The sequence below is a fragment of the Bufo bufo genome, chromosome 2 (assembly GCF_905171765.1).
Source record: "Bufo bufo chromosome 2, aBufBuf1.1, whole genome shotgun sequence".
NCBI classification, from domain to species: Eukaryota; Metazoa; Chordata; class Amphibia; order Anura; family Bufonidae; genus Bufo; species Bufo bufo.
The window spans coordinates 323,405,835-323,431,337 of NC_053390.1; the positions used below are offsets into that span (position 1 = coordinate 323,405,835).

Below are 25,503 nucleotides of genomic sequence, written 5' to 3' on the forward strand. Positions count from 1 at the left end.
TGTATATTTTTGTAGAAAAAGATTCAGTAAAACATGTAATTTGTATATTTAAAGTCTATGTACACCTTTGGCGACAATTTTCTATCCAGTCCAAGTCATTGGGGGAGACTGGTGCCTTAGATGCCCATAGCAGCCAATCCGATTTCAGCTTTCATTTTCCAAAGGAGCTCTGAAAAGAGAAAGGTGGAATCTGATTGGTTGTTATGGGCAACTAAGCCAGTTTTCCTTTTCACCAGTTTAATAAATCCCCCCATTAAAAGGGCACCTGGAGTAAGGACTGTTGAACTCTGACTTATAGGAGTATATTGACAGTCTTGCGTTGTTGTGGTTCTCCCTGGCAATCACATATAGGGGGAGATTTATCAAAGCGGTGTAAAGGAGAACTGGTTTAGTTGCCTATAGCAACCAATCAGATTCCACCTTTTATTTTCAGAAGGAGCTGTCAACAATGAAAGGTGGACTCTGATTGGCTGCTATGGGAAACTAAGCCAGTTCTACTTTACACCAGTTTGATAAATCTCCCACATATCTTCTAGACACTGTGCATATATACTGTATATTTAGTTTAAGAGACCTTTAGTTGTGTGCTGGTTTCACATATAACATTTCTGTGTTATATTTTCTGCAGTAAAGAACTGCTAATTGCACCACCTACCTTAGCTCTGTTGTGGCCATCCACCTGCAACTTTAGAATTGTACGTCATATATTGTAACATCCAGGTCACTTAATTTCAATAGTTTATGTCTTTTCTATTGTGTTTATTCAGAGAGACATTTTTAACAATGGTTGAAATCGGTTGAATGTGTTATCTCTCCTGAGAACAAAAGGATTCAGCATGTTGAAATCTGAAAGCCCTTTTCTTTTCTCCTCGGACAACTGCCATCCGTGGAGTTGGTAGGCCCCCATACACATTAGAACTTGCAAACAGTGTCCCTGGTCCTTTGCACAGTATAGTTAGATATCCTCATATATGGGCTTCAGATAGTTTTGTAAACATAACCGGCAGTGGGCGCTCTTGGTGTGCAACCACTGAGTGACATCACAGGTTTTCTTTCTTCACCACTGCACAGTGAGATCCTTGAACTATTGATACTAAAGCCTCTTTCACAAGTCAGTGTTCGGTCAGTGCTTTCCATCAGTGATCTTGAGCCAAAACCAGGTGAAGCTCTAAACCCAGTACAGGTGCAGATCTTTCCCTTATACCTTATGTCTGTGGAGGCTCCAATCCTGGTTTTGGCTCCCAATCACTGATGGAACTCAATGACCAAATAACTGACGCGTGAATGAGGCATAACTCCCTCACTGAGCTGAGAACCACTGAAAGGTCAATAGAAGATCCAGATGCAATTTAGAGAGCCCCTCACTATAATGTGTTTTATTGGAATATGCTCTATAATCTCCTAAAGCAGCTTCTCATGCTTTGCATCTACTGATAGTCCCTGAGAAGAATTTACAGGACATTGCTAAATTGCAATAAAGGGCGACATCTGCTGTTCATAGAGTAGAATTACTGTTCTATCTGGTTGTAGTTTTTCTTTTAAGAACAGCTATAGATAAAATGCAGTAAAAAAAAGGGGGGTGGGGGGGGGGGGAGGGGGGGAACAATGTAAAGTAAGAATGCCTGCAAAAATAGAAGTTAATAATGTGATAATTTATTTTTATCATTTATATTTAACAAAATGCAAAGTGAATGAATGAAATGAAAATCAAAATTAATATATTTGGTGTGTCCACCCTTTGCCTTCAAAACAGCATCAATTCCTAAAGGTACACTTCCACACAGTTTTTGAAGGAACACAGCAAGGAAGTTGTTCCAGACCTCTTGGAGAACCAACTACAGATCTTCTGCAGATGTAGGCTTACTTAAATCCGAAGACAGACTTGATGATGTTGAGATCAGGGCTCTGGGGACACCACTAAGGCTACTTTCACACTAGCGTTCAGAGCGGGTCCGTCTGGTATCTGCACAGACAGATCCGCTCCTATAATGCAAACGCTTAGATCCGTTCAGAACGGATCCGTTTGCATTACCATGATAATGCAAACGGATCCGTTTTGACTTTACATTGAAAGTCAATGGGGGACGGATCCGTTTGAAGATTGAGCCATATTGTGTCATCTTCAAACGGATCCGTCCCCATTGACTTACATTGTAAGTCTGGACGGATCCGTTTGCCTCCGCACGGCCAGGCGGACACCCGAACGCTGCAAGCAGCGTTCAGGTGTCCGCCTGCTGAGCGGAGGACAAACGGTGCCAGACTGATGCATTCTGAGCGGATCTGCATCCACTCAGAATGCATTAGGACTGGACGGATCCGTTCGGGGCCGCTTGTGAGAGCCTTCAAACGGAGCTCACAAGCGGAGCCCCGAACGCAGGTGTGAAAGTAGCCTTACCTTGACAAAATCTCCGACTCAATTTGCTGACACATTGGCACACTTAAATGGGTTTTCCAAGATGTTTTTATTGATGACCTATCTTTAGGATAGGTCATCAACATCAGATCGGCAGGGGTCTGACAGCCAGCACCCCTGCCGATCAGCTGGTTGAAGAGAAGGTGTGCGCTGTGCCAGCACAGCCTTCCCTTCATTGTTTACCTGCTTGCCGTCGACATAGCAGCGGTGAGCAGCTGCAATTACAAGAAACCCTCCCATTCACTTCAATGGGACAGCTCTGTAGTATAGATTTGTATAGGAACGAGCTGTCCAATTGAAATGAATCTGACGGCCTCTTGCAATACACCTGCTCACCACTGTGATGTCGATGGTGAGCAGGTAAACAATGAAGGGAAGGCTGTTCTGGCACGGCGAGCGACTTCTCTTCATCCAGCTGATCGACGGGGGTGCCGGGTGTCAGACCTCTGTCAATCTGATGACCTATCCTGAGGATAGGTTATCAATGAAAATATCTCGGAAAACTTATTTCATTTCCTTAAAAATCAGATGTCCAGCATTGCCATTGGCACAGAACTGGCAAAAACCAGTGGGACCCAGGTGCATAATTTACTGTTTAGAGACATCTGGCCAGAAGCAGTCCTCATGGAAGGGTTGCATCCAAGAAGTCATACCTTTGATGAAGAGACAAGGCCAAGCAACTCAACCATGCACAAAAACATAGGAACTAAGGCACAGAAAAATAGCAGCAGGTACTCTCGACTGATAGGTAAAAATTTGAAATATTTGTCTGTAACAGAAGGCAGTTTGTTCACGAAAGCGCTGGAGAGCAGTACAATAATGAGTGTCCTGTCGCCAACAGTGAAGCATTGTGGAGGTTCCATGCAAGTTTGGGTTGCGTTTCAGCAAATGAAGTTGGGGATTTGGCCAGGATTAATGGTGTCCTCAATGCTGAGAAATACAGGCAGATACTTATTCATCATGCAATATTATGAGGGAGGCATCTGAATGGCTCCAAATTTACCTTGCAGCAGGACTATGACCCCAAACATACAGCCAATGTCATTAAGACCTATCTTCAGTGTAAAAAAGAACAAGGAGTCCTGCAAGTTATTATCATAGAGTCTGGAATTACATGAAGAGAAGGATTTGAGCAAGCCTATATACAGTACATAGATCTGCAGTTAGGTCTCCAAGATGTTTGTAACAACCTCTCTGCCGAGTTCCTTCAAAAATTGTGTGCAAGTGTACCTAGAACTGATGCTGTTTTGAAGGCAAAGGATGGCCACACCTAATATTTGTTTGATTTGTCTTTTGTTCATTAATTTAGCATTTTGTTAATTGAAAAAATAAACTATTAACGCTTCTGTTTTTTAAAGCATTCATACTTTGGTGCATTTTTTCCACACCGGCCTAAAACTTTTCTACTTTATTTCGTACATTTAGAATTTAGTACATGTATTACTATCCGACTGCCTGCAAATCCCTGTCTGCATATTTTCTGTCTCACAGGAAACGATATTCATTATCTGTTACACTGAGTATATTAGCAATTGTAATTGGAGCTTTCATAGCAGCAAGGTAAGATTTTGGCTTCACATTTTTTAAACATGTCTGCCTTTTATACAACTTGTGAGTTTTCTTATTTTGGTGTAGTACAGATATTAACTCTTTCATAGATGTTCCGCTGATACAGATGTCCTTCAGTTTTCTTGATTTTTAAATACATTTTTATCATTTTTTTTTTTTACCGCCACTTTGATACTCCTACTAAACACTCATAACGCAAAATAATATTTTCTCTCATAGTAATGATGCAGACTTCTATCTGGCAAGATTTTGAAATTAGATTTAATTTATTTAAGAAATTACTAGGGAAAAGAATTGTCCTGAAATGCTTTATTGATATGCACTATATAGACACATCGTTTAATCATTGAATTCAGCTATTTCATTCACTCCCATTGCTACAGGTGTATAAAATCCAGCACCTTGCCATGCAGTCTGCCTCAACTATGAAGTGGCAGACCATATATAGTTTCAGAGTTGGGTTCCCCAAGTGCTGAAGTGCATAGTGCATAAAAGTTGCCAACGCTTTGCTGATTCAATAACTGCAGAGTTCTAATCCCCCTCTGCCATTAACGTTAGCACAAAAACTGCGTACCGAGAGTTTCATGGCATAGGTTTCCATAGCCAGACAGTTACATGGGATTCTTACATCACCAAGCACAATGCCAAGTGTTGGATGGATTAGTGTAAATCACACCACCACTGAACTATTTCTAGTGAAGGGAATTGTTAACACTTCAGCATATCAAAACATATTGGACAATTGTACTCTTTTTGGGAACGGTTTTGGGGGGGTTCTTTATGTTGCAGCATGACTCTGTCTCAATGAACAGAGCAAGGTCCATAAAGGCATAGTGGGCAAGTTTGGTGTGGAAGAACATGACTGGCCTGCACAAAGCCCTGACCTCAACTACATCGGACATCTTTGGGATAATCTAGAAAAAAGATTGTGAGCCAGGCCGTATCATTAAACATAAGTGTGTCTGACCTCACAACTGCTCTTCTGGATAAATGGGCATAAATTCACACAGACACACTCTAAAACATGTAGAAAGCCTTCCCGGAAGCGTGAAAGCTGTTTTAGCTGGATCTAGGGGATCAATTCCATATTAATGCTTATGGATTTGGAATGAGATGCAATGAAAGCTAGTATACAGTTGCAAGATAAAGTATGTGAACCCTTTGGAATGATATGGATTTCTGCACAAATTGGTCATAAAATGTGATCTGATCTTCATCTAAGTCACAACAATAGACAATCACAGTCTGCTTAAACTAATAACACACAAAGAATTAAATGTTACCATGTTTTTATTGAACACACCATGTAAACATTCACAGTGCAGGTGGAAAAAGTATGTGAACCCCTAGACTAATGACATCTCCAAGAGCTAATTGGAGTGAGGTGTCAGCCAACTGGAGTCCAATCAATGAGATGAGATCAGAGGTGTTGGTTACAGCTGCCCTGCCCTATAAAAAAAACACACCAGTTCTGGGTTTGCTTTTCACAAGTAGCATTGCCTGATGTGAATGAGGCCTCGCACAAAAGAGCTCTCAGAAGACCTACGATTAAGAATTGTTGACTTGCATAAAGCTGGAAAGGGTTATAAAAGTATCTCCAAAAACCTTGCTGTTCATCAGTCCACAGTAAGACAAATTGTCTATAAATGGAGAAAATTCAGCACTGCTGCTACTCTCCCTAGGAGTGGCCGTCCTGTAAAGATGACTGCAAGAGCACAGCGCAGACTGCTCAATGAGGTGAAGAAGAATCCCAGAGTGTCAGCTAAAGACTTACAAAAGTCTCTGGCATATGCAGATGAAACCAAAGTTGAGTTGTTTGGAAGAAACACACAACACTATTTGTGGAGAAAAATAGGCACAGCACACCAACATCAAAACCTCATCCCAACTGTGAAGTATGGTGATGGGGGCATCATGGTTTGGGGCTGCTTTGCTGTGTCAGGGCCTGGACGGATTGCTATCATCGAAGGAAAAATGAATTCCCAAGTTTATCAAGACATTTTGCAGGAGAATTTAAGGCCATCTGTCCACCAGCTGAAGCTCAACACAAGATGGGTATTGCAACAGGGCAACGACCCAAAGCATAGAAGTAAATCAACAACAGAATGGCTTAAACAGAAGAAAATACGCCTTCTGGAGTGGCCCAGTCAGAGTCCTGACCTCATCCCGATTGAGATGCTGTGGCGTGACCTCAAGAAAGCGATTTACACCAGACGTCCCAAGAATATTGCTGAACTGAAACAGTTCTGTAAAGAGGAATGGTCAAGAATTACTCCTGACCGTTGTGCACGTCTGATCTGCAACTACAGGAAACGTTTGGTTGAAGTTATTGCTGCCAAAAGGAGGTTCAACCAGTTATTAAATCCAAGCGTTCACATACCTTTTCCACCTGCACTGTGAATGTTTACATGGTGTGTTCAATAAAAACATGGTAACATTTAATTCTTTGTGTGTTATTAGTTTAAGCAGACTGTGATTGTCTATTGTTGTGACTTAGATGAAGATCAGATCACATTTTATGACCAATTTGTGCAGAAATCCATATCATTCCAAAGGGTTCACATACTTTTTCTTGCAACTGTAGGTGTAATGTGTAGGTGTCTTAATAGTTTTGTCCATATAGTTGTAGTTACTGCTATTTAAAACAATTCTGTCACCATGAAATGCAGTGTAATCTGCAGGCAGCATGTTATAGAGCAGAAGGAGATGAGAAGATTGATATATAGTGTTGTGGGAAAAGATCCAGTATTTGAAATTTATTCATGTAAAGCCTCTTTCACACAACCGTTTTTTTCCCGTTTATGAGCCGTTTTTTGCGTTCCATATACGGTCTGTATATGGAACCATTCATTTCAATGGTTCCGCAAAAAAAAAAAACGGAATGTACTCCGTATGCATTGTTTCCGTATTTCCGTTCCGTTGAAGGATAGAACATGTCCTATTATTGCCCGCAAATCACGTTCCTTGGCTCCATTCAAGTCAATGGATCCGCAAAAACAAATGGAACACATATGGAAATGCATCCGTATGTTTTCCATATCCGTTCAGTTTTTGCGGAACCATCTATTGAAAATGTTATGCCCAGCCCAATTTTTTCTATGTAATTACTGTATACTGTATATGCCATACGGAAAAACGGAAACAAACAACGGATTCGTAAAAAACGGACCGCAAAACACTGAAAAAGGTCTTCTGTACACGGTATGTCTTTTTCAGTGTTTTGCTGTCCGTTTTTTATGGATCCGTTGTTCCGGTTGTGTTTCCGTTCTGTTTTTTAGTTCTGTTTTTAGTTGGGCTGGGCATAACATTTTCAATAGATGGTTCCACAAAAAACGGAATGGATACGGAAGACATACGGAGTACATTCCATTTGTTCAGTTTTTTTTTGCGGACCCATTGACTTGAATGTAGCCACGGAACGTGATTTGCGGACAATAATAGGACATGTTCTATCTTTCAACGGAACGGAAAAATGGAAATGCAATGCATACGGATTACATTCCATTTTTTTGGGCGGAACCATTAAAATTAATGGTTCCATATACGGAACGCAAAAAACGGCCCGTAAACTGAAAAAAAAACAACGGTCATGTGCAGGAGGCCAAAGCCATACGGTCGTGTGAAAGAGGCCTAAAGCAGATGCCCAAGACATAAATACTGATAACCCCCACCAATCTGGGGGTTATCAGTGGAGCAGAAAGGAATATATATTTTTTTTAACCCTAGCTCCTGTCCCCTTTCCTGCCAGTGTGAAAGTGGTTCCCAATTTTGGAGAATCCCTTTTAAATGAATAAATTACAAGTTGAATATTTTCCTACAAAACAAATCTGCTCAGCTCCTCCTGCTCTATAACAGGCATTTAATGGCGACAGGTTGTCTTTAATAATAAAGAATTTAGGGGTTTTACTAAACCTCAGTTTACATCTCTGTTGTTGGTCAGTAGCACACTATATATTCTTAAAGGGGGGTCCAACTTCATATAGATTTTTAAATCCCCCCCCACCCAACCCAGCAGGATCTGTCTAGAGAAGCATACTTACTTGAACTCTGACACTCAGTTTGAGATCTGTGGGTCCATCATTGTCTTTACACTTCATTTCCTACATGTCAACTGCCAGCATAGGCAGGGACATGTGCACCACTGCAGTCTATGAATGCCCGCAGCAGTGATGTGTCCCCAAGTGGCATGCGACCCATAGATATGACACTGCCATGGCCAGTCATTGGCTGCAATGGCGCATGTGTCCCCATCAATGCCAAAAGTTTACATGTGGGGACTGAAGTCCAGTGAAGACAGTGATGTGCCAGAACTGAGCATTTGGGAGCAGGTAAGTATGTTTTCCTCGACAGGTACCACTGGGTTGGGGAATATTTAAAAACTATATGACCTTGGAAAACCCCTTCTCTCCCTTAATATTTTAATGCTATATCACCAAGAGACCCATTGAGCATGATCAACCTACTGTTTAAAATGAGTATTTGTTTTTCAGTTTTGATCTTTCTTTTAATTTGGAAGGATACATCATTGTGCTGTTGAATGACCTATTCACAGCGGCCTATGGGGTTTATACTAAAGAAAAAATTAATCCCAAGGTAATTATTAAAGAAAATACTGGTAACTTATTTGTCAAAAACTGCATGCATCTTCTAGATTTTTATGCCAGAAAAGTTATATGCTTGTTTACTTTCTTAAAGGGAACCTGTCATGTTGAACATGGTATCTGAGGTGTAGGCAGCATGTTATAGAACAGGAGGAGCTGAGCAGATTGATATATAATTTTGTGGGAAAAGATTCAGTAAAACCTGTAATTTATACGTTTAAATCTCTGCTCTTTCAATACATAGGTAGCATGTGGGCAGTTCTACTTAGGGCTCAGGCACACGAACATATTTTCTTTCCTTGTCCATTCCGTTTTTTTTGCAGACCGTAAGCGGAACCATTCATTTCAATGGGTCCGCAAAAAAAAACTCCTCGTGCATTCCGTTTCCGTATGTCTGTTCCGCAAAACAATAGAACTTTTCCTATTATTGTCCGCATTACGGACAAGGATAGTACTGTTCTATTGGGGGCCATTTGTTCTGTAAAATACAGAATGCACACAGACGTCATCCATATTTTTTGCGGATCCGTTTTTTGCGGACCGCAAAATGCATACAGTCGGGTGCATGAGCCCTTACTGGCTGAGTTCATTCCCGGCAAGCACCTGCTCATCATTGGAGGAGACTGCTGCATTTACATTCAGCGATCTCCTCAACAGTATGGGGAGAAGCGTTTGCTAATGCCATAGCCTTGTTGTTTACTGGCAGCAGAGTGTGTTTAGACAGCACAAATTGCTGCTGTCAAACAATGATTTAGGTGCCTACACAAACAATCCCATAACCCGACACCGGCAGATAATCGCTAAAGAGCGTTCCTATGATTATCTGGGGGATTCTCGGCCTGTATAAAGGGCCCTTAAGCATACAGAGATGACTGTCAATCTGTGTGTAGGACCTCCAACGCAACTCGTATATATAGAAAGAGCAGAGGTTTGACTGACTAAAATACAGTCCTGATCAAAAGTTTAAGACCACTTGAAAAATGGCAAAAAATCTTATTTTACATTGTTGGATCTTAACAAGGTTCCAAGTAGAGCTTCAACATGCAACAAGAAGAAATGAGAGTGAGACAAAACATTTTTTGAGCATTCAATTAATTGAAAATAACGATTAAACTGAAACAGGCTGTTTTTCAGCTGATCCAAATTTTAGGACCACGTGCCTTTAAAAGGCCAAATCTGTGCAAAGATGTGGATTCATTGTAATTTTCTGTCAGGTAGTCACACGTTGTGATGGCAAAGGCAAAAAAACTCTCCCTTTTTGAACGTGGTTGGGTTGTTGAACTGCATAAGCAGGGTCTCTCACAGCGCGCCATCGCTGCTGAGGTGGGACGCAGTAAGACAGTCATTTGTAATTTCTTAAATGATCTTGAGGGTTATGGAACAAAAAAGTAAAGTGGAAGACCCAAAAAAAGTTCATCAGCACTGAGCCGGAGGATCCAATTGGCTGTCCGTCAAGACACTGGACGATCCTCGACCCAAATTAAGGCCCTTACTGGTGCTGACTGCAGCCCCATAACCATCAGATGGCATCTGAGACTGAAGGGCTTCAAAAACAAAAAACGTCTTCAAAGACCTCGTCTCCTTGAACGCCACAGAACTGCTCGTTTGGACTTTGCAAGAGAGCACCAAACATGGGACATTCAAAGGTGGAAAAAAGTTTTATTCTCTGATGAGAATTTTTTTTACCTTGATGGTCCTGATGGTTTCCAACGTTACTGGCATGACAAGCAGATCCCACCTGAGATGTTTTCTACGCGCCACAGTGGAGGGGGCGCCATAATGGTCTAGGGTGCTTTTTCCTTCAGTGGAACAATGGAGCTTCAGAAAGTGCAGGAGCGTCAAACGGCCGCTGGCTATGTCCAGATGTTGCAGAGAGCATTCCTCATGATGAGGGCCCTCGTCTGTGTGGTAACGACTGGGTTTTTCAACAGGACAACGCTACAGTACACAATGCCCGCAGGACAAAGGACTTCTTCCAGGAGAATAACTCTTTTGGCCCATCCTGCGTGTTCCCCTGATCTAAATCCAATTGAAAACCTTTGGGGATGGATGGCAAGGGAAGTTTACAAAAATGGACAACAGTTCCAGACAGTAGATGGCCTTCGTGCGGCCGTCTTCACCACTTGGAGAAATGTTCCCACTCACCTCATGGAAACGCTTGCATCAAGCATGCCGAAACGAATTTTTGAAGTGATAAACAATAACGGCGGAGCTACTCATTACTGAGTTCATGTTTGGAAGTTGGATTTCTGTTTTGGGGGGGTTTAGTTTTTTTTGGGAGGTGTGGTCCTAAACAGCCTGTTTCAGTTTATTCGTTGTTTTCATTAAATTCAATGCTCAAAAAATGTTTTGTCTCACTCCCATTTCTTCTTGTTGCATGTTGAAGCTCTACTTGAAACCTTGTTAAGATCCAGCCATGCTAAATATGATTTTTTGAAATTTTTCAAGTGGTCTTAAACTTTTGATCAGGACTGTATCAGTTTTACCAAATCGTTTTCCATAAAACTACTGTATCAATCAATCTGCTCAACTCCCCCGCTCTATAACATAGTGTCTAGAGATTGCACTGCATTTTAATGTTTCCCTATGAGGTGGCCATAAACATTAGAAAAATGGTCAGCTGAACCTGCCATTTAGGCTACATGCACACGACCGTGCCGTTTTTTGCATTGTAGACATGCCTATTCTTGTCCGCAAAATGGACAAGAATAGGACATGCTATATTTTCTTTGCGGGGCCTCGGAACGAAGCAACGGATGCGGACAGCACACTGAGTGCTGTCCGCATCTTTTGCGGCCCCATTGAAGCCGCAAAAACTGCTGGTTGTTGTTAATTTATCCTGTATTGGGTTGGGGGAGCTAAGGCTACTTTCAAACTAGCGGCACGGCCCTCCAGCAGGCTGTTCCGTCAGGTAAACAGCCTGTGGGATCCGTCCTGCCGCTAGTGACCTTGTGCCTCCGGACTGCCGCTCCGTCCCCATTGACTAAAAAAGAGTCGGGGGCAGAGTTCCGGCGAGGCATGGCAGCGCACGGCGAGAGGCTGCAGGAATAAAACTACTACATGTCCGACATTTATTCCGGCAGCCTCTCGCCGTGCGCTGCCGTGCCTCATCGGAACTCCGCCCCCGCCTCTTTTATAGTCAATGGGGACACGGTCACTAGCGGCAGGACGGATCCGACAGGCTGTTTACCTGACGGAACAGCCTGCTGGAGGTCCGTGCCGCTAGTTTGAAAGTAGCCTTAGCTCCCTCAACCCAATACAGGATAAATTAACATCAACCAGCAGTTTTTGCGGCTTCAATGGGGCCACAAAAGATGCGGACAGCACTCAGTGTGCTGTCCGCATCCGTTGCTCCGTTCCGAGGTCCCGCAAAGAAAATATAGCATCTCCTATTCTTGTCCATTTTGCCTGCCAACTGGTGGCTTTACTCCACTCTCTCGATTTATGACTCATCAGAACCGATCATACATTTGTTCAGGAAGTTTAAGAGAAACAGCTTTCAGCTGGACAGCCATAGAATGTGCATGGTCACCTTTAGCTGCGTGTGCTCTATTTTTCTTTCCTTTGCTGTGTGACACAGGACGTAATGGTGCACCAGATACAATTGTTAGTCAGACTAGCTCTCCTAGGTCACAGAGATGCCCCCATGCTTTCTGAGTGCACCCTGGTAGTGAGGTACACTTTGATCCCATACCTACACAGCGTCATGTTTGAATCTATAGATGTAGAGTATGAAACAATGAGGCATCATAAATATCATAGCATTCCTCATTTTATATCTTTCATATTATTTTTTAAAACATTTTTTGAAAAACAGTAAATACTGAAAAATTTAGTTTATTAGTGACAGGGAAGAAGTAACTAGCTTAATTTTCTATTTTTCTTCATTTTTATAGAAATTAAAAGGATTTAAAATTATTGATACCCCATCTTCATGACATGCCATTAATATCATATTGGTCGAAATTTTATTCTTGGCTACCCTGGTTACTGCAGCTTTGTCTCATGTTATTTTTTAATTTTAAACCTTTTTTAAAAAAAAAAAATTATGGTATAACCAATATTAAGGCCCAGCCATCATAATGTTCTGGTCTTTGAATCTCCAGTAGAAAAACATTTAGAAAGTAGACAAAAATATCAATTGAATATTTCACTTCCAGAGGGTAGTGAACCACATTGAAGCCTAGATAATCATATATTTATAATGAGACATTAGTTAGAAAAATTTGTCTAAGGCCTCATGCACACGGCCGTTGTTTTGGTCCGCATCCGAGCCTCAGTTTTGTCGGCTCGGATGCGGATCAATTCACTTCAATGGGGCCGCAAAAGATGTGGACAGCACTCTGTGTGCTGCCCGCATCCGTTGCTCCGTTCCGTGGTCCGCAAAAAAAATATATAACCTGTCCTATTCTTGTCCGCGCTTTCCGGACAAAAATAGGCAGTTATATTAAAGCCTGTCCGTGCCGTTCCGCAAATTGCAGAACGCACACGGACGCCATCCGTGTTTTGCGGATCCGCGATTTGCGGACCGCAAAACACACCGGTCGTGTGCATGTAGCCTAAAGAGTGCAGAACCAGAGTTGCCACTCCATTTATTCTATATGGGACTGCCAGAGATAGCTGAGCGATCCCATAAAGAATGAATGTAGCCACAGTGTGCATGCTCGATTACAGCTTCAATCATTCTGGAAACTCAGAGACTGCCATTCTCATGATCGGTGGGGATCCCTGTTGTCAGACCCCCACCCTTATCCTTTGGATAGAGGATGAGTTTAAATTTTAAGATAACCACTTTAAAGTGTATCACTTATTAACCTGTTTGTTATGTATTACCTTTAAGAATGATACAATCTTACAATGTGACCCTCAGACCAGAAAAGGTTGTGCACTGCTGGTAACAGTAACCGCATAGTCTAATCTATTTGCAGCCTTTGGTTTGATGTAGACGTACAGTTTTTTCTGCTGTTTCTGATTTACATTTTGTGTTACTTTACAGGAATTGGGAAAATATGGTGTCCTTTTTTATAATGCTGCTTTCATGATTTTACCTACATTGCTTTACACTATATGGACTGGGGAATTTGAAATGGTAATTTTTTTACTTGCATTCTTTTTTTAATATGCCTACAAATATGTTCAAGCATAGTAAAAGTAACATTAATTTAATAGTTTTATAAGTTGCATACTTGGCTCAAAATTGATATGAATTAACCCCTTTAGATGGGGGCATACACAGATCTCATAGGGCCCAATAGCAAAACTAAGTACAGCCACCTCCCCCACCCAGTTTCCCAGGCAACGGGGAGCACAGAGTGACACCCCATTTTTCAATGACTTTCTGATTATTATTTTTTTATCAAGCCGAAGAAGAAAGCAGCTCTGAATCCTCTGCTGCCCTTACATAATATGTTCTAAAACTGTATGCCTGAAGCAGCTCAGTGCATAGGAATTTCTGCAGTTATTATTGACTGCAATGGAAGCTGTAAGATCTCATTGCATAGAAGTCCTCCTAGTGGTGGCTGCATGAAAACGTAGTGTTTTTATGTTTAGACAAAAGAAGGAGTTTCGTGCCCATCCCTCCTTATCCTGGGACCCATAGCAGTCATGTGGTCTGCCTCCATTAAAGGTACTCCACTGCCTTTAGGCACCGAATAGTTATCCCCCCCCCCCCCCCCAAAAAAAAAACAAACAGCCAGAAACCATAAAGCAAGATCTCACACAGCAATGTCATTGAAAACCCTAAAGGGTCAAAGGGAGTTTTCAGTTCCAAAATCGCTAACTAAACAAATAGGGTAGGTGCTCAGCCACATAAATGTAACAGGCAGTGGGTGTGGACCCACTGTGCCAACTATACAGTTTGAATTTGCGCTAAACCTAAGGGTGCTGTCCTGGCGGTTCCCTGGTATCCTCTATACATGGATCTGGACTTCATCGCAGGGAAACAACCTGGCTGCTACCTTCTGGAGTAGTCCTGGTGTAGTTGACAGCTGACCCACAGGGGTCATAGACACCAGTGAGAAGCACCAACGACGTGTAGTCTGAACACAGTCCAAGATCAGGGCAGACTGAGTACCTGCATATTCCAGATAGCAATTCTAAGTCGGGGAAGGCTGAGTACATGCGTAGTCCAGGTAGCAGTTCCAAGGTCAGAGCAGGCAGCAAGGAGCAGAATCAGTAGACAGGCAAGGTACAGTACATAGGTAGTCAGACAAGAGATCACACCTTCACTGGTTACTAGAGACTAGAAAACCTCAAAGCTCTGGTGAGGAGGTGGGATCATAGCTCAGCTAATGGAGACTGATCAGCAACTTAACAAAGCAGCTGGACAAGGAGCAAGAGGAAAGGATTAACTCTCACAGTGCTGAAAGGAAATTCACTGACCACTAGTCCCAATGCGCACAGAGAGAGAGGAGTGATGCCTGCACCCACCTGGGATCGCAGGTCAGTGATAGCAGAGGTGTAGCTAGGTTTTCCTGCACCCGGACAATGATTAGGGATCACAGTCCCCTACCTGCACATGTTCTACTGAAATTTACACAAATAGGCAAACGTTAAGCAGTGCACATAGAGCGCTGTGCCCCTTAACAATAGTTATGCCCGTCTTTGTGCCCACTTTTGTGCCCCTTCACAGTGGTTATGTCCTCCCTGTGCCCCCCTTTGGCCCCTAGTGCCCTCTCCAGCTCCATGTGCTTCCCTGATGATCAGCACATCCAGCAGCATGACGCGCTCATGTGTAAAATTTAAATGGTGACATCCACTATTGAATAATGTAATCCAATGTAAACTAGTAACAACAAGTGCCAGGCAGTGATTTGCCCCACCACCACCACCACCTTGAGAAAGCATCACTTTCAATAATAAGAAATTAAAATGTACAAGTAGAAAAATACCAAAATTGCAAATAAATATCTGCGAGATATATTCTCAGATAAAAATATGTGCCTAAAGCATCATGTTGCGATCTTGCGATCTGCAATACATTTTCAGCAACCATGATCATGAAGAAAATTAAAGTGATCGGGGACTTAGCGGAGCAATCACAGTGCCAACTTGTCTACTGACCTGTCTTACTTACAGTTTTGGGAGGGATATCCTACAAATGCTTGTACATACGAGCTTGGGGCCATGGTAATCTCACCCTATTATGTCCTTTTCAACATCCCTGCCTACAAGTGGCTAATCCCTATGCTCTACCTTTGTGATCCTATACACAAAGCAGAAATCCTTGTCACCTGTCAGAAGTCCCAACATGTTTCCACCGGTGATAATTGGTTCTTCAGGGGATCAAAGTGCAAATGAAATATAAGTTCACACGATAGGTCTGACACAATGATCTTGTGGCACATCTGTATGTTCCAGGCCCATATGTACAAGCATTTGTGTGCTATCGCCCATGAAACTGTAAGGCCTCTTTCACATGAGCAATGTTCAGAAAAATACAGTTGGTTTTGCACATAAGTTCAATCAGTTTTGTCTGCGATTGCGTTCAGTTTGTGCGTTTTTTCCATCCGGATTGCATGCGTTTTTCACGTTGTGAAGAAAAACTGAAGAATAAAAATCTACATCTCCCAGCAACCATCAGTGACAAAAGTATTCCATCCAGATTGTATTTGGTTGCCTTCCGTTTTTCACTCCAGTCCCATTCACTTCTATAGAGCCAGGGCTGTATGAGAAACGCAAAATATAGAACTTATAGGCCTAAACCCTGTGACACATTAATAGGCCCCTAATACAGCAAGGCAGCAAAGGTCCAGCAGATGACAACCCTATTTGGAGCCAATGAATTGGGACTAGGGTATTATTAATGTGGGCTGATTGGCAAAAAAAAGTATTAGACTTTATTAAAGGTTTTTTTCCAGGGGTAGGATAAGTCATCAATATCTGATCAGTGGAGGTCTGACTACTGGCACCCCTGCTGATTAGCTGTTTGAAGAGGATGCAGAGCTCCTGTGATCGCTGCAGCCTCTTCCAAGGCCAGTGATATCACATTGATCGGTCACATGGTCTAGGCGCAGCTCAGTCCCATTCAAGTGAATGGGCCTGAGCTGCATTAACAAGCTCAGCTGCTTTACAATGTACGGAGCTGTACTTGGTCAGCTATGAGAAGGTCACAGCGGTCACTGGGCTGCCACAACCTCTTTAAACATCTCATCTGTAATGGTGCTAGGTGTTGTAAACCCACAGATCAGATATTGATGACCCTACCTGAGGATAGGTCTTCAATATCCTACTCCTGGAAAACCTCTTTAATGATATGTGCGGAGTAAACACTGCTTGGTTTAAAAAATAAAAATGTAGAAAAAAAATATAATTAATAGGCCTGGATTTTTTTTAAAAGTGAAAAATTAGCAAAAACTATACTTAGCCTTTACAGTAATGAATGGTTATGTTTATTTACTGCATTAGTTATGAAATACTACAAATCTTTCAGGTTTACCTAATGGTGAAAACAAAAATGCTAAGTATAATTCCTCTTGTTACTACAAGAATTGTATGAACCTAATAAATATGCACTATTCTTTTAGGTTATACATTTTAGCAAGTGGACAAATATTTATTTTGCTTTCCAATTTCTCCTTGCCTGCATGATGGGGTGAGTAGTTAGAATTTTTTTTAAATCAATGAGAAATATAATTGATGTACATAGCTACATGCATTGTCCTATTAATCCTTAATTAGCAAAACATTCCCATTAAGGCCTCTTGCACATGAACGTGCCGTGTTTTGTGGATCCGCAAAACATGGATGCTGCCCGTGTGCCTTACACAATTTGCGGAACGGAACAGACGGCCCATTATAGAAATGCCTATTCTTGTCCGCAAAACGGATAAGAATAGGACATGATCTATAATTTTTGCGGGGCCACGCAACGGAGCAAAAAATGCGGCCCGGATGCGGAACCAAATCACGTTCATGTGCAAGAGGCCTAAGGCTTTTACGAAGTTAGTGACACATGTACTGCCAGCAGCTCTATTGCACATCTAATTCATCATTCAGCTAGAAGATGGCCATTGAGCTCCTAGTTATCTTTTCCATCGCGAAAATGTTAAAATTAAAGACCACCTAACACTGCTCAATTAAGGGTCTGTGGCAGCGTATCCCCGTATCAGTGTCGTCTTCTGTTCACTCAGTAGTCTGGCAAAGTCTCCTCTTGGGAAGGAAGGAGGAGTGATCGCAATTTCCCCCACTCATCCCTATAGAGAATAATTGTTTGTGGGCAGCAGAGGCTGTCGGCAAACAACGATTCAGGTGACTGCACAAACGATCATATTACCTGATGAAAGATGTTTCATTTGTTTATTAGGTAATTGGCAGCACCTTTACACTGGCAAATCATCGCTATAGTTAGAGATTATCTGCCTGATGCTTGGGCAGTGTAAAGGGGCCTTAACTTGCAGGTAAAAGTTCAGTTTTCGGCCTTTGCCCTCAACTAAATTAAACCATTGTATGGATATGGTCTAGAGCCAGTCCAATATTAAAATAAGACTGACAATTTCACCTGTTACGAATAACGAATACTTAGGGGATACCCTTAAAACTGAACTCTTCCCAGTGGGACTGTTCTTTCTATTATCAGCAGTTGTATGTACAGGGTGGGCCATTTATATGGATACACCTTAATAAAATGGGAATGGTTGGTGATATTAACTTCCTGTTTGTGGCACATTAGTATATGTGAGGGGGGAAACTTTTCAAGATGGGTGGTGACCATGGTGGCCATTTTGAGGTCGGCCATTTTGAATCCAACTTTTGTTTTTTCAATAGGAAGAGGGTCATGTGACACATCAAACTTATTGGGAATTTCACAAGAAAAACAATGGTGTGCTTGGTTTTAACGTAACTTTATTCTTTCATGAGTTATTTACAAGTTTCTGACCACTTATAAAATGTGTTCAATGTGCTGCCCATTGTGTTGGATTGTCAATGCAACCCTCTTCCCCCACTCTTCACACACTGATAGCAACACTGCAGGAGAAATGCTAGCACAGGCTTCCAGTATCCGTAGTTTCAGGTGCTGCACATCTCGTATCATCTGAAGGCAATCGTCTATGCTGTGAAGATACGAGATGTGCAGTACCTGAAACTACGGATACTGGAAGCCTGTGCTAGCATTTCTCCTGCGGTGTTGCTATCAGTGTGTGAAGAGTGGGAGAAGAGGGTTGCATTGACAATCCAACACAATGGGCAGCACATTGAACACATTTTATAAGTGGTCAGAAACTTGTTAATAACTCATGAAAGAATAAAGTTTTTCTTGTGAAATTCCTAATACGTTTGATGTGTCACATGACCCTCTTCCTATTGAAAAACAAAAGTTGGATTCAAAATGGCCGACCTCAAAATGGCCGCCATGGTCACCACCCATCTTGAAAAGTTTCCCCCCCTCACATATACTAATGTGCCACAAACAGGAAGTTAATATCACCAACCATTCCAATTTTATTAAGGTGTATCCATATAAATGGCCCACCATGTACATTGAATGTACCTGTTGTGAGTTTAAAATTATTATGGCCTCTTACTGACTACCCTTTGCTGTGCCACTACTTGTTTGGGTTTTGATCAGGTTTTGAAGCTAAAGCCAGGAATGGATTAAAGGGAACCTGTCACCTCCAAAAACCATCCCAAGCCGCCAGCAGTACCTGACAGTAGCGTGTTTCGGCCAATAATTTTCTTCCTAAAGGCCGATGTGGCTAAAGCTCAGAAAACGTTCTTTTATCACCTGCCAGCGCGCTTCTCTAGTCATGCTTGAAGTCAAGGGGGCAGCGGCCTCCTTGCTTCAAGTCAATATAACTACGCCCCCTTCCCCGCCCCTTTGCTGTGATAGAAAAATAAAATAAAAGTTATAGCTCTTGGAAGGCGATGAGAAAAAAAAGAGAAAAAAAAATGCTTGGTCATTAAAGGGGTTATCCCATGACTAATGTAAAAAATAAAAATCGGACGTTATATAGTACATGTGCAGTGGCCAGGTTTAGGGTGGCCAAAACGGTACACTGGGTCCCCCGGACACCGTCGAAGTGACACCACGTGTTGCTGCTCTCTGGAAGGGATGGTAAGGTGTGGTGCACCCCAATGGGAAATAAGTCTAGAGAGTCAAGGTCTGCAGTAAACTATGGTGCTTCTTTACTGGAGGAATTCAGGTACAAAACAATACAGGCGAGGCATTGGGCTGGCTTCTTCAGTCTCCTCCCTGGCAGAAGAAGCGTTTGTTGCTGAGGAAAGGGCTGAGCTAGCTGTCCCTCTTTCTCTTTAGAAGGCTGGTACCCTGGTCCAAGGCTGGTGTACCAGGGTCTGTGGCAGCGTATCCCCGTATCAGTGTCGTCTTCTGGTCACTCAGTAGTCTGGCAAAGTCTCCTCTTCCAAGCACTATTCCCTAACTTCAGCACACTAGGGGCTATGACTGCTCTCATTATATACACTTTTTGCTAGACTAGAGCCTTCTAGTGGGAGGGGTGGAGTGGAGAAACTCAGCACAGACAGATAGATTGTTTCAGCTCCCGTCTGGTATAGACTTCCATTAAAGCTTCAATGATACTCAATGGCAATGACACAGCAGGTTTTCCAGACAAAAACAAGTTTCCAGACATAACAACATAGCTAAAACCAGACATTTAAAAGTTCAGGCTGTCTGCTTTTGGTGATAGACAAGTCTGTTTTTTTTCCTCCAAAACAGGGTGGTAAACAAGTCTGGGTTTTTCCCTCCAAAACATGGTCTTCTTTAAACCCTATGGCAGTTGTGAAAAATTACCAGCTTCTCAATCAAAGCCCTAACAGTTTCTCAGTATTCATTAACCCTTTCCACAGAGCCATGTAAATACAGTGATAATGAACAGGTGATGTATCACAACTTATAAAATGCAGGTACACAGTATTAAACAGTAAGAAGTTTTAACTTTGCATAGGGGATATAGGCAAATGTCAAAGTACTCTCTGCTATAGGGCACTACACATGACAATCTCTTTCTAACAAAGCTAGAACCAGCCATGTACCTTACATGTATCCAGAGATCTCCACGTTCATTGCTCTGCTAGATTTATATCAAGCTGTCAGCTCAAGGGGAGTGTCCTTTAAGCTGTAGCTAAGGGGGCGTGATTCAGCTCTCCCTATCACAGCTCAGGAGGAAGTTGAAGGATGAAACTGAGCATGTGCAGCCTTCTCAGTGAGCAGGTCAAAGAAATTAGAAAAAAATAACAATCAACAGGTGGCGCTATACAGATACATTTTATTGAATATGCTACATTTTTAATTACATTCTATTACAAAAGTATTCATATCCAGGTGCTGGTTTGAAAAATTAAGGATATTTTTTGTGGGACAACCCCTTTAAGACCCAAAACAGGCTGGTCAGTAAGGGGTTAAGCATTGTTAAACTAAAACCAGAAAACCCCTTGTAGGTAATTATTTACTCATAACATTTCTAGACTAAAAACCTTTCCTGCCCTAGGAACGATATAAATTATTTGTTTGCACTTCAGTATCCTAAGATTTTCACTCCTATGGGCATCTGTACATTATTTTCATTATAAGTGTTGATCAATTCAATTAAATACCAAATCCTTCCATATTCTGCTCTTTTTTCCATGACAGATTTATTCTACTTTATGCGATAGTACTCTGCAGTTACCACAATTCAGCACTTACAACTACAGTCGTTGGTGCCCTGAAGGTAAATCTAAATTTTGACAAAATTGACAGTAATTAGTGGCTCTAACTCAATCTGAGCAGGGAATGGGTGCTCACTCCAAACAGACGTACCCAATGTCTGAGCAAAAATTAGATAAAATATAATGGTTGGCACTCACTATCTGGTGCTGCATGGAATAGACATAAGCCTAAAGGTCAAAAAAATTTACAACATTTATTAATATACATTAAACCATCTAAAAACCTAAAATAAAAACAATAAAAATATCTTGATATTTGAGATACTGCCTTGTGGTGATTTACAATGGAGCGTGGGTTAGTAATCAGTAAGTACAGTATCTCAAATAAGAGCAACAATCATATATATAAAAAAGTACAATATATCATCAAACAATATCACAAGATCATATATTTAGATGTACGGATATTCTTGCATCCTATAAAATACCACACTGGATATGACTTTATATTGCGTATATCAGATATAAATCACCATTAGTTACTTTCTTATTTATGACAATTAGTATTTGTTAGGAAAAGACACAAATGCAATGGCAACCAGCATTCTGCCCTGCCTCTATGCTGGATGAGGCATTGGTGTACATTTTAGCCAAAGCGTAATAAGCCACTCACCACGTCAAGGTCGCCTCTATGGAGTGGTCCCTAACACTAGTTCCTACCTGTTTATGGGCCATGACAGCCACACAAAGTCCAGGGAATGCAGGTGCAGCATGAACGCCAAGCACACTCTGCTTTTAACCCCGTCCGGTGCCATTACAGCTTTCATCGGATCCAGGGATGCAAGTACCAACATGCATGCTGAGCCCACTATATACTTCTCCTGGAGCCAAATGGCTACTGGTAGGTGCTATATATGCAGACTCAGTTTTATACTGACTTTAAAACCAGCCTCCAGGACAGATTGACTGGTCAGGTGTGAATTTGTTAGGAAATATTAAAGTCCCTGCTGCATGTAACTTCACCGATGATTCCTTTCCTGTTAGTAGAAAGTTAGTATGTCCGAGGATCTTACAGTACCCTCTTCATATGTTACAGTTATCCTCTGCATTAGACCACAAGTCCAAAAAATCCTGAGGTAATCAATAGCGCAGTATGTCTGTATATATGAGCGTTGTATAAAACATTTAGGTTACGTTACTGTCACGGCCTATGGTGTGCGCTGTGACACTGTTGCTACACTTGCGGTGTTGCTGTTAGAGCATGCGGTGGCAGTGTCTCGGCCTTCTGCATGATTGCCAGGACATGGTTGCCACGCATGCTGTTGCCGGTGGTAACATGTGCATTGGTATGCTTGTGTGTGTACTTCCACTTTAAGTGGCTTCCTTCCCTTGTCTGGTGTTGGAAGGGTTAACTCCCTTCCTAGTGTTTGGTGAACACTGGGTTTATGTGTGTGTGGGTGTGGCTGCTTGGGCTATTTAGCCTCTGCTGGATGCCTGAAGCTGTGGGGTACTCCAGCCATGGTGTATGCTGGAGCTATCTTCCTGGTCTTCATATTCCATCTGTCCAGTGAGGGCCACCCTTGTGGTCATAGATGTTCTTGTGGTGTTTCACGTTATTGCAGCTATGGTGTCCTGGGTTCCTGTGTGGTTTGTGCTGTGTGCTGTGTCCTTTTATGTTGGTGTGGACATCAGCACTTGTGCACGGGTTCCAGTCAGTGTGTCTGTGGCAGGTAAGTGTGTTACTGGTTTCACTTACCTGCCATCTCCTTATAGCTGTATGTGTTCCCCTCTCCTTGCAGCCTGGCCTCAGATAGAGACTCCTGCTCCTCCATTACTGGGATGAACAGGTCGTCTCTTCCCTGCTCCTTGGTGAGGGATTACCAGGGCGACTTAGGGTTTCTAGGAATCCTGAGTATGAGTCGTCCTACCATCGGGGTCCGCTCATACAGTGAGGAGTCAGGGAGAGGATTAGGGACGTGGTAGGAGGTGACCTGTTCCCTTATTACATCTTTTGGCCAGGCTGATCCCCTTTACCCTCTGACACCGCACGGTGGGGGGTTTCCCCCACTCCCCGCCGTGACAGTTACTGCTCCTAATGTCTGCACCGTGGTGTAGTCTATTTCCCGCTGTGTTTGCCGGCCGATTCAGATGGCGTCCCACGTGATCGGGAAGCAATCTCTGTGCTTTATCACCGGGTCCTAGAGCGGGTAGGGTAACACCCTCTGTATAGGATTAATACAAAAGTTGTAGTCCTTAGTAACATAAATGTTACAATCCTTGTGGATCACACAATGTATTAAGGAATCTCGTTGGATGCCAGATTACAGCTTGCAAAACACCAAATGCGTTTCGGAGATACATTCTCCTTCCTCAGTGGTGAGCAGTAATGGCACATTCATTGCTTTATATAGGGTAACAGATATCTCAAAGGAGGAGTCCAATTGATATAAGGTTATCTTCAAACCCTGAGATGGATTGTATGGATCAATTGTTAATTCAATAATGTAAAAAAAATGCCCTTTTATATCTAAAGAAATGATAAGAGATGATAAATCAACACTTAGTATCACAATATGCAGATATACATACCATCATATGCGTTTTTGGTCCGATTTTTCACATAACACTTCCCATTCATTCCAATAATGAAGAGATAATATCCCATGTTGTATAAAGTGTCAGATAAGCTTAAAAATTGCATATTTCAATGTTTGCTTGAAAGTGCTAGTAATCATGAGGGTTGGAAGAAAAAGAGGGTAGGAGCCAGCCCTGGAGGGGAGATCCGCGCTCTGATTATCAGACGCGGATATCCTGTCCCTGATCGGCACCCACCCTGTCTCACAAAAATCCAAATAATTAAATTTCAACATTCAAGCCTGAAGGCATAAGTGTGTCAAATTCATATACCCTTTTGGATTCTGCTCTAGACATTTTGGCCACATAAATTCCCCCTCTCCATTGTCTCCAAATTTTCTCCAGCGCTACAAAGGATAATTGACTGGGATCCCTATCATGGAAATCTCTAAAGTGCTTAGATACAAAATGCTGCTCATAGCCGTTTTTAATATTTGTAATATGTTCCGCTATACTTTTTTTAGGGCTCGTTTGGTCCTACCTATGTATTGTTTGTCACACGTGCATTGTAACAGATATATTACACTTGAGGATTCACATGAGAGGTGTTCTTTAATCTCAAAGTGATAGGAATTTTGAGTAGAGTTTATTTCCATGGTCCTTTTTTGAAAATTAGTGACCTTGCAACTTTTACACCTGCCACATCGAAAAAAAAACCTTTAAAGGATAACCAGTTTTCCTTAATCTTAGTGGTCTTACTTTTGACAGTGGGAGCAATCTTTATGCCTAGATTTGGGGCTTTGGTGTAGGTAATCTTAGGCATAGTGGTTAGCATAGGTCCAATTAGTTTATCTTTTAAAAGATGGTGCCAGTGGTTCTTAATTATGTTTTCCCCTTTTTTTATATTGTGCTTGAAATGGTAGTATAATTCGAATATCTTCCTGAGTTGGTTCCTCCTTTATTCTCTCTGCGAAAAACTCTTTTCTATCTATAGATTTGACTTTGTTGAGAGAGGCCTCCACTATTTCTGCTGGATAATCTTTCTCAACAAACTGTTTAAGAATGTTTGCATCAATTTCAAATTGTGTATTGTCCATTCAATTACTCTTTAATCTCCTAAATTGGCTCGTCTGGATATTGATAAGCTATCTAGGCAGAAGGCAGCTGGAGAACAAAATAAAACCATTTTTCATTACTGATTTGTAATATGTGTGACAAAATAATCGATTGTTATCAATTTTTATTGTTAAATCTAAGAATTCCACTTGTGATCTGCTTGTTGTCGTTATGAATCTTAGGTTCCTATCATTGTCATTAATCTCCTGCAAAAAGGAGTTCAGTTCTTCCGAGTTTTTCCAAATAAACAAGATGTCGTCTATATAACGACGCTAGAGTACCAAACTCACTCCCAGTTTAGGGCGTATCACGTCCTCTTCCCATTGTGCCATAAAGAGGTTTGCATAACTGGGAGCGAATCTGGTACCCATGGCTGTAGATTCGCCCCCAGATTTGCCCCCAGTTATGCAAACCTCTTTATGGCACAACAGTTTGTTGAGAAAGATAATCAGAGCGTGGATCTCCCTTCCCGGGCTGGCTCCTACCCTCTTTTTCTTCCAACCCTCATGATTACCAGCACTTTCAAGCAAACATTGAAATATGCCATTTTTAGGCTTATCTGACACTTTATACAACATGGGATATTATCCCTTCATTATTGGAATGAATGGGAAGTGTTATGTG

General features: G+C 41.9%; 1 protein-coding gene across 2 annotated transcripts in view; it reads left to right on the plus strand.

Moving 5' to 3' along the window:
- The window catches only part of SLC35D2 (solute carrier family 35 member D2), a 92,139-nt gene that overhangs the window by 31,491 nt on the left and 35,145 nt on the right, over positions 1–25,503 (plus strand). For both annotated transcript variants that reach the window (XM_040416982.1, XM_040416984.1), the window contains 5 exons: positions 3,905–3,973; positions 8,473–8,575; positions 13,580–13,672; positions 17,109–17,176; positions 21,173–21,251. In XM_040416982.1, coding sequence (XP_040272916.1) covers positions 3,905–3,973; positions 8,473–8,575; positions 13,580–13,672; positions 17,109–17,176; positions 21,173–21,251 — 412 coding nt within the window. The remainder of the gene's footprint in view (positions 1–3,904; positions 3,974–8,472; positions 8,576–13,579; positions 13,673–17,108; positions 17,177–21,172; positions 21,252–25,503) is intronic.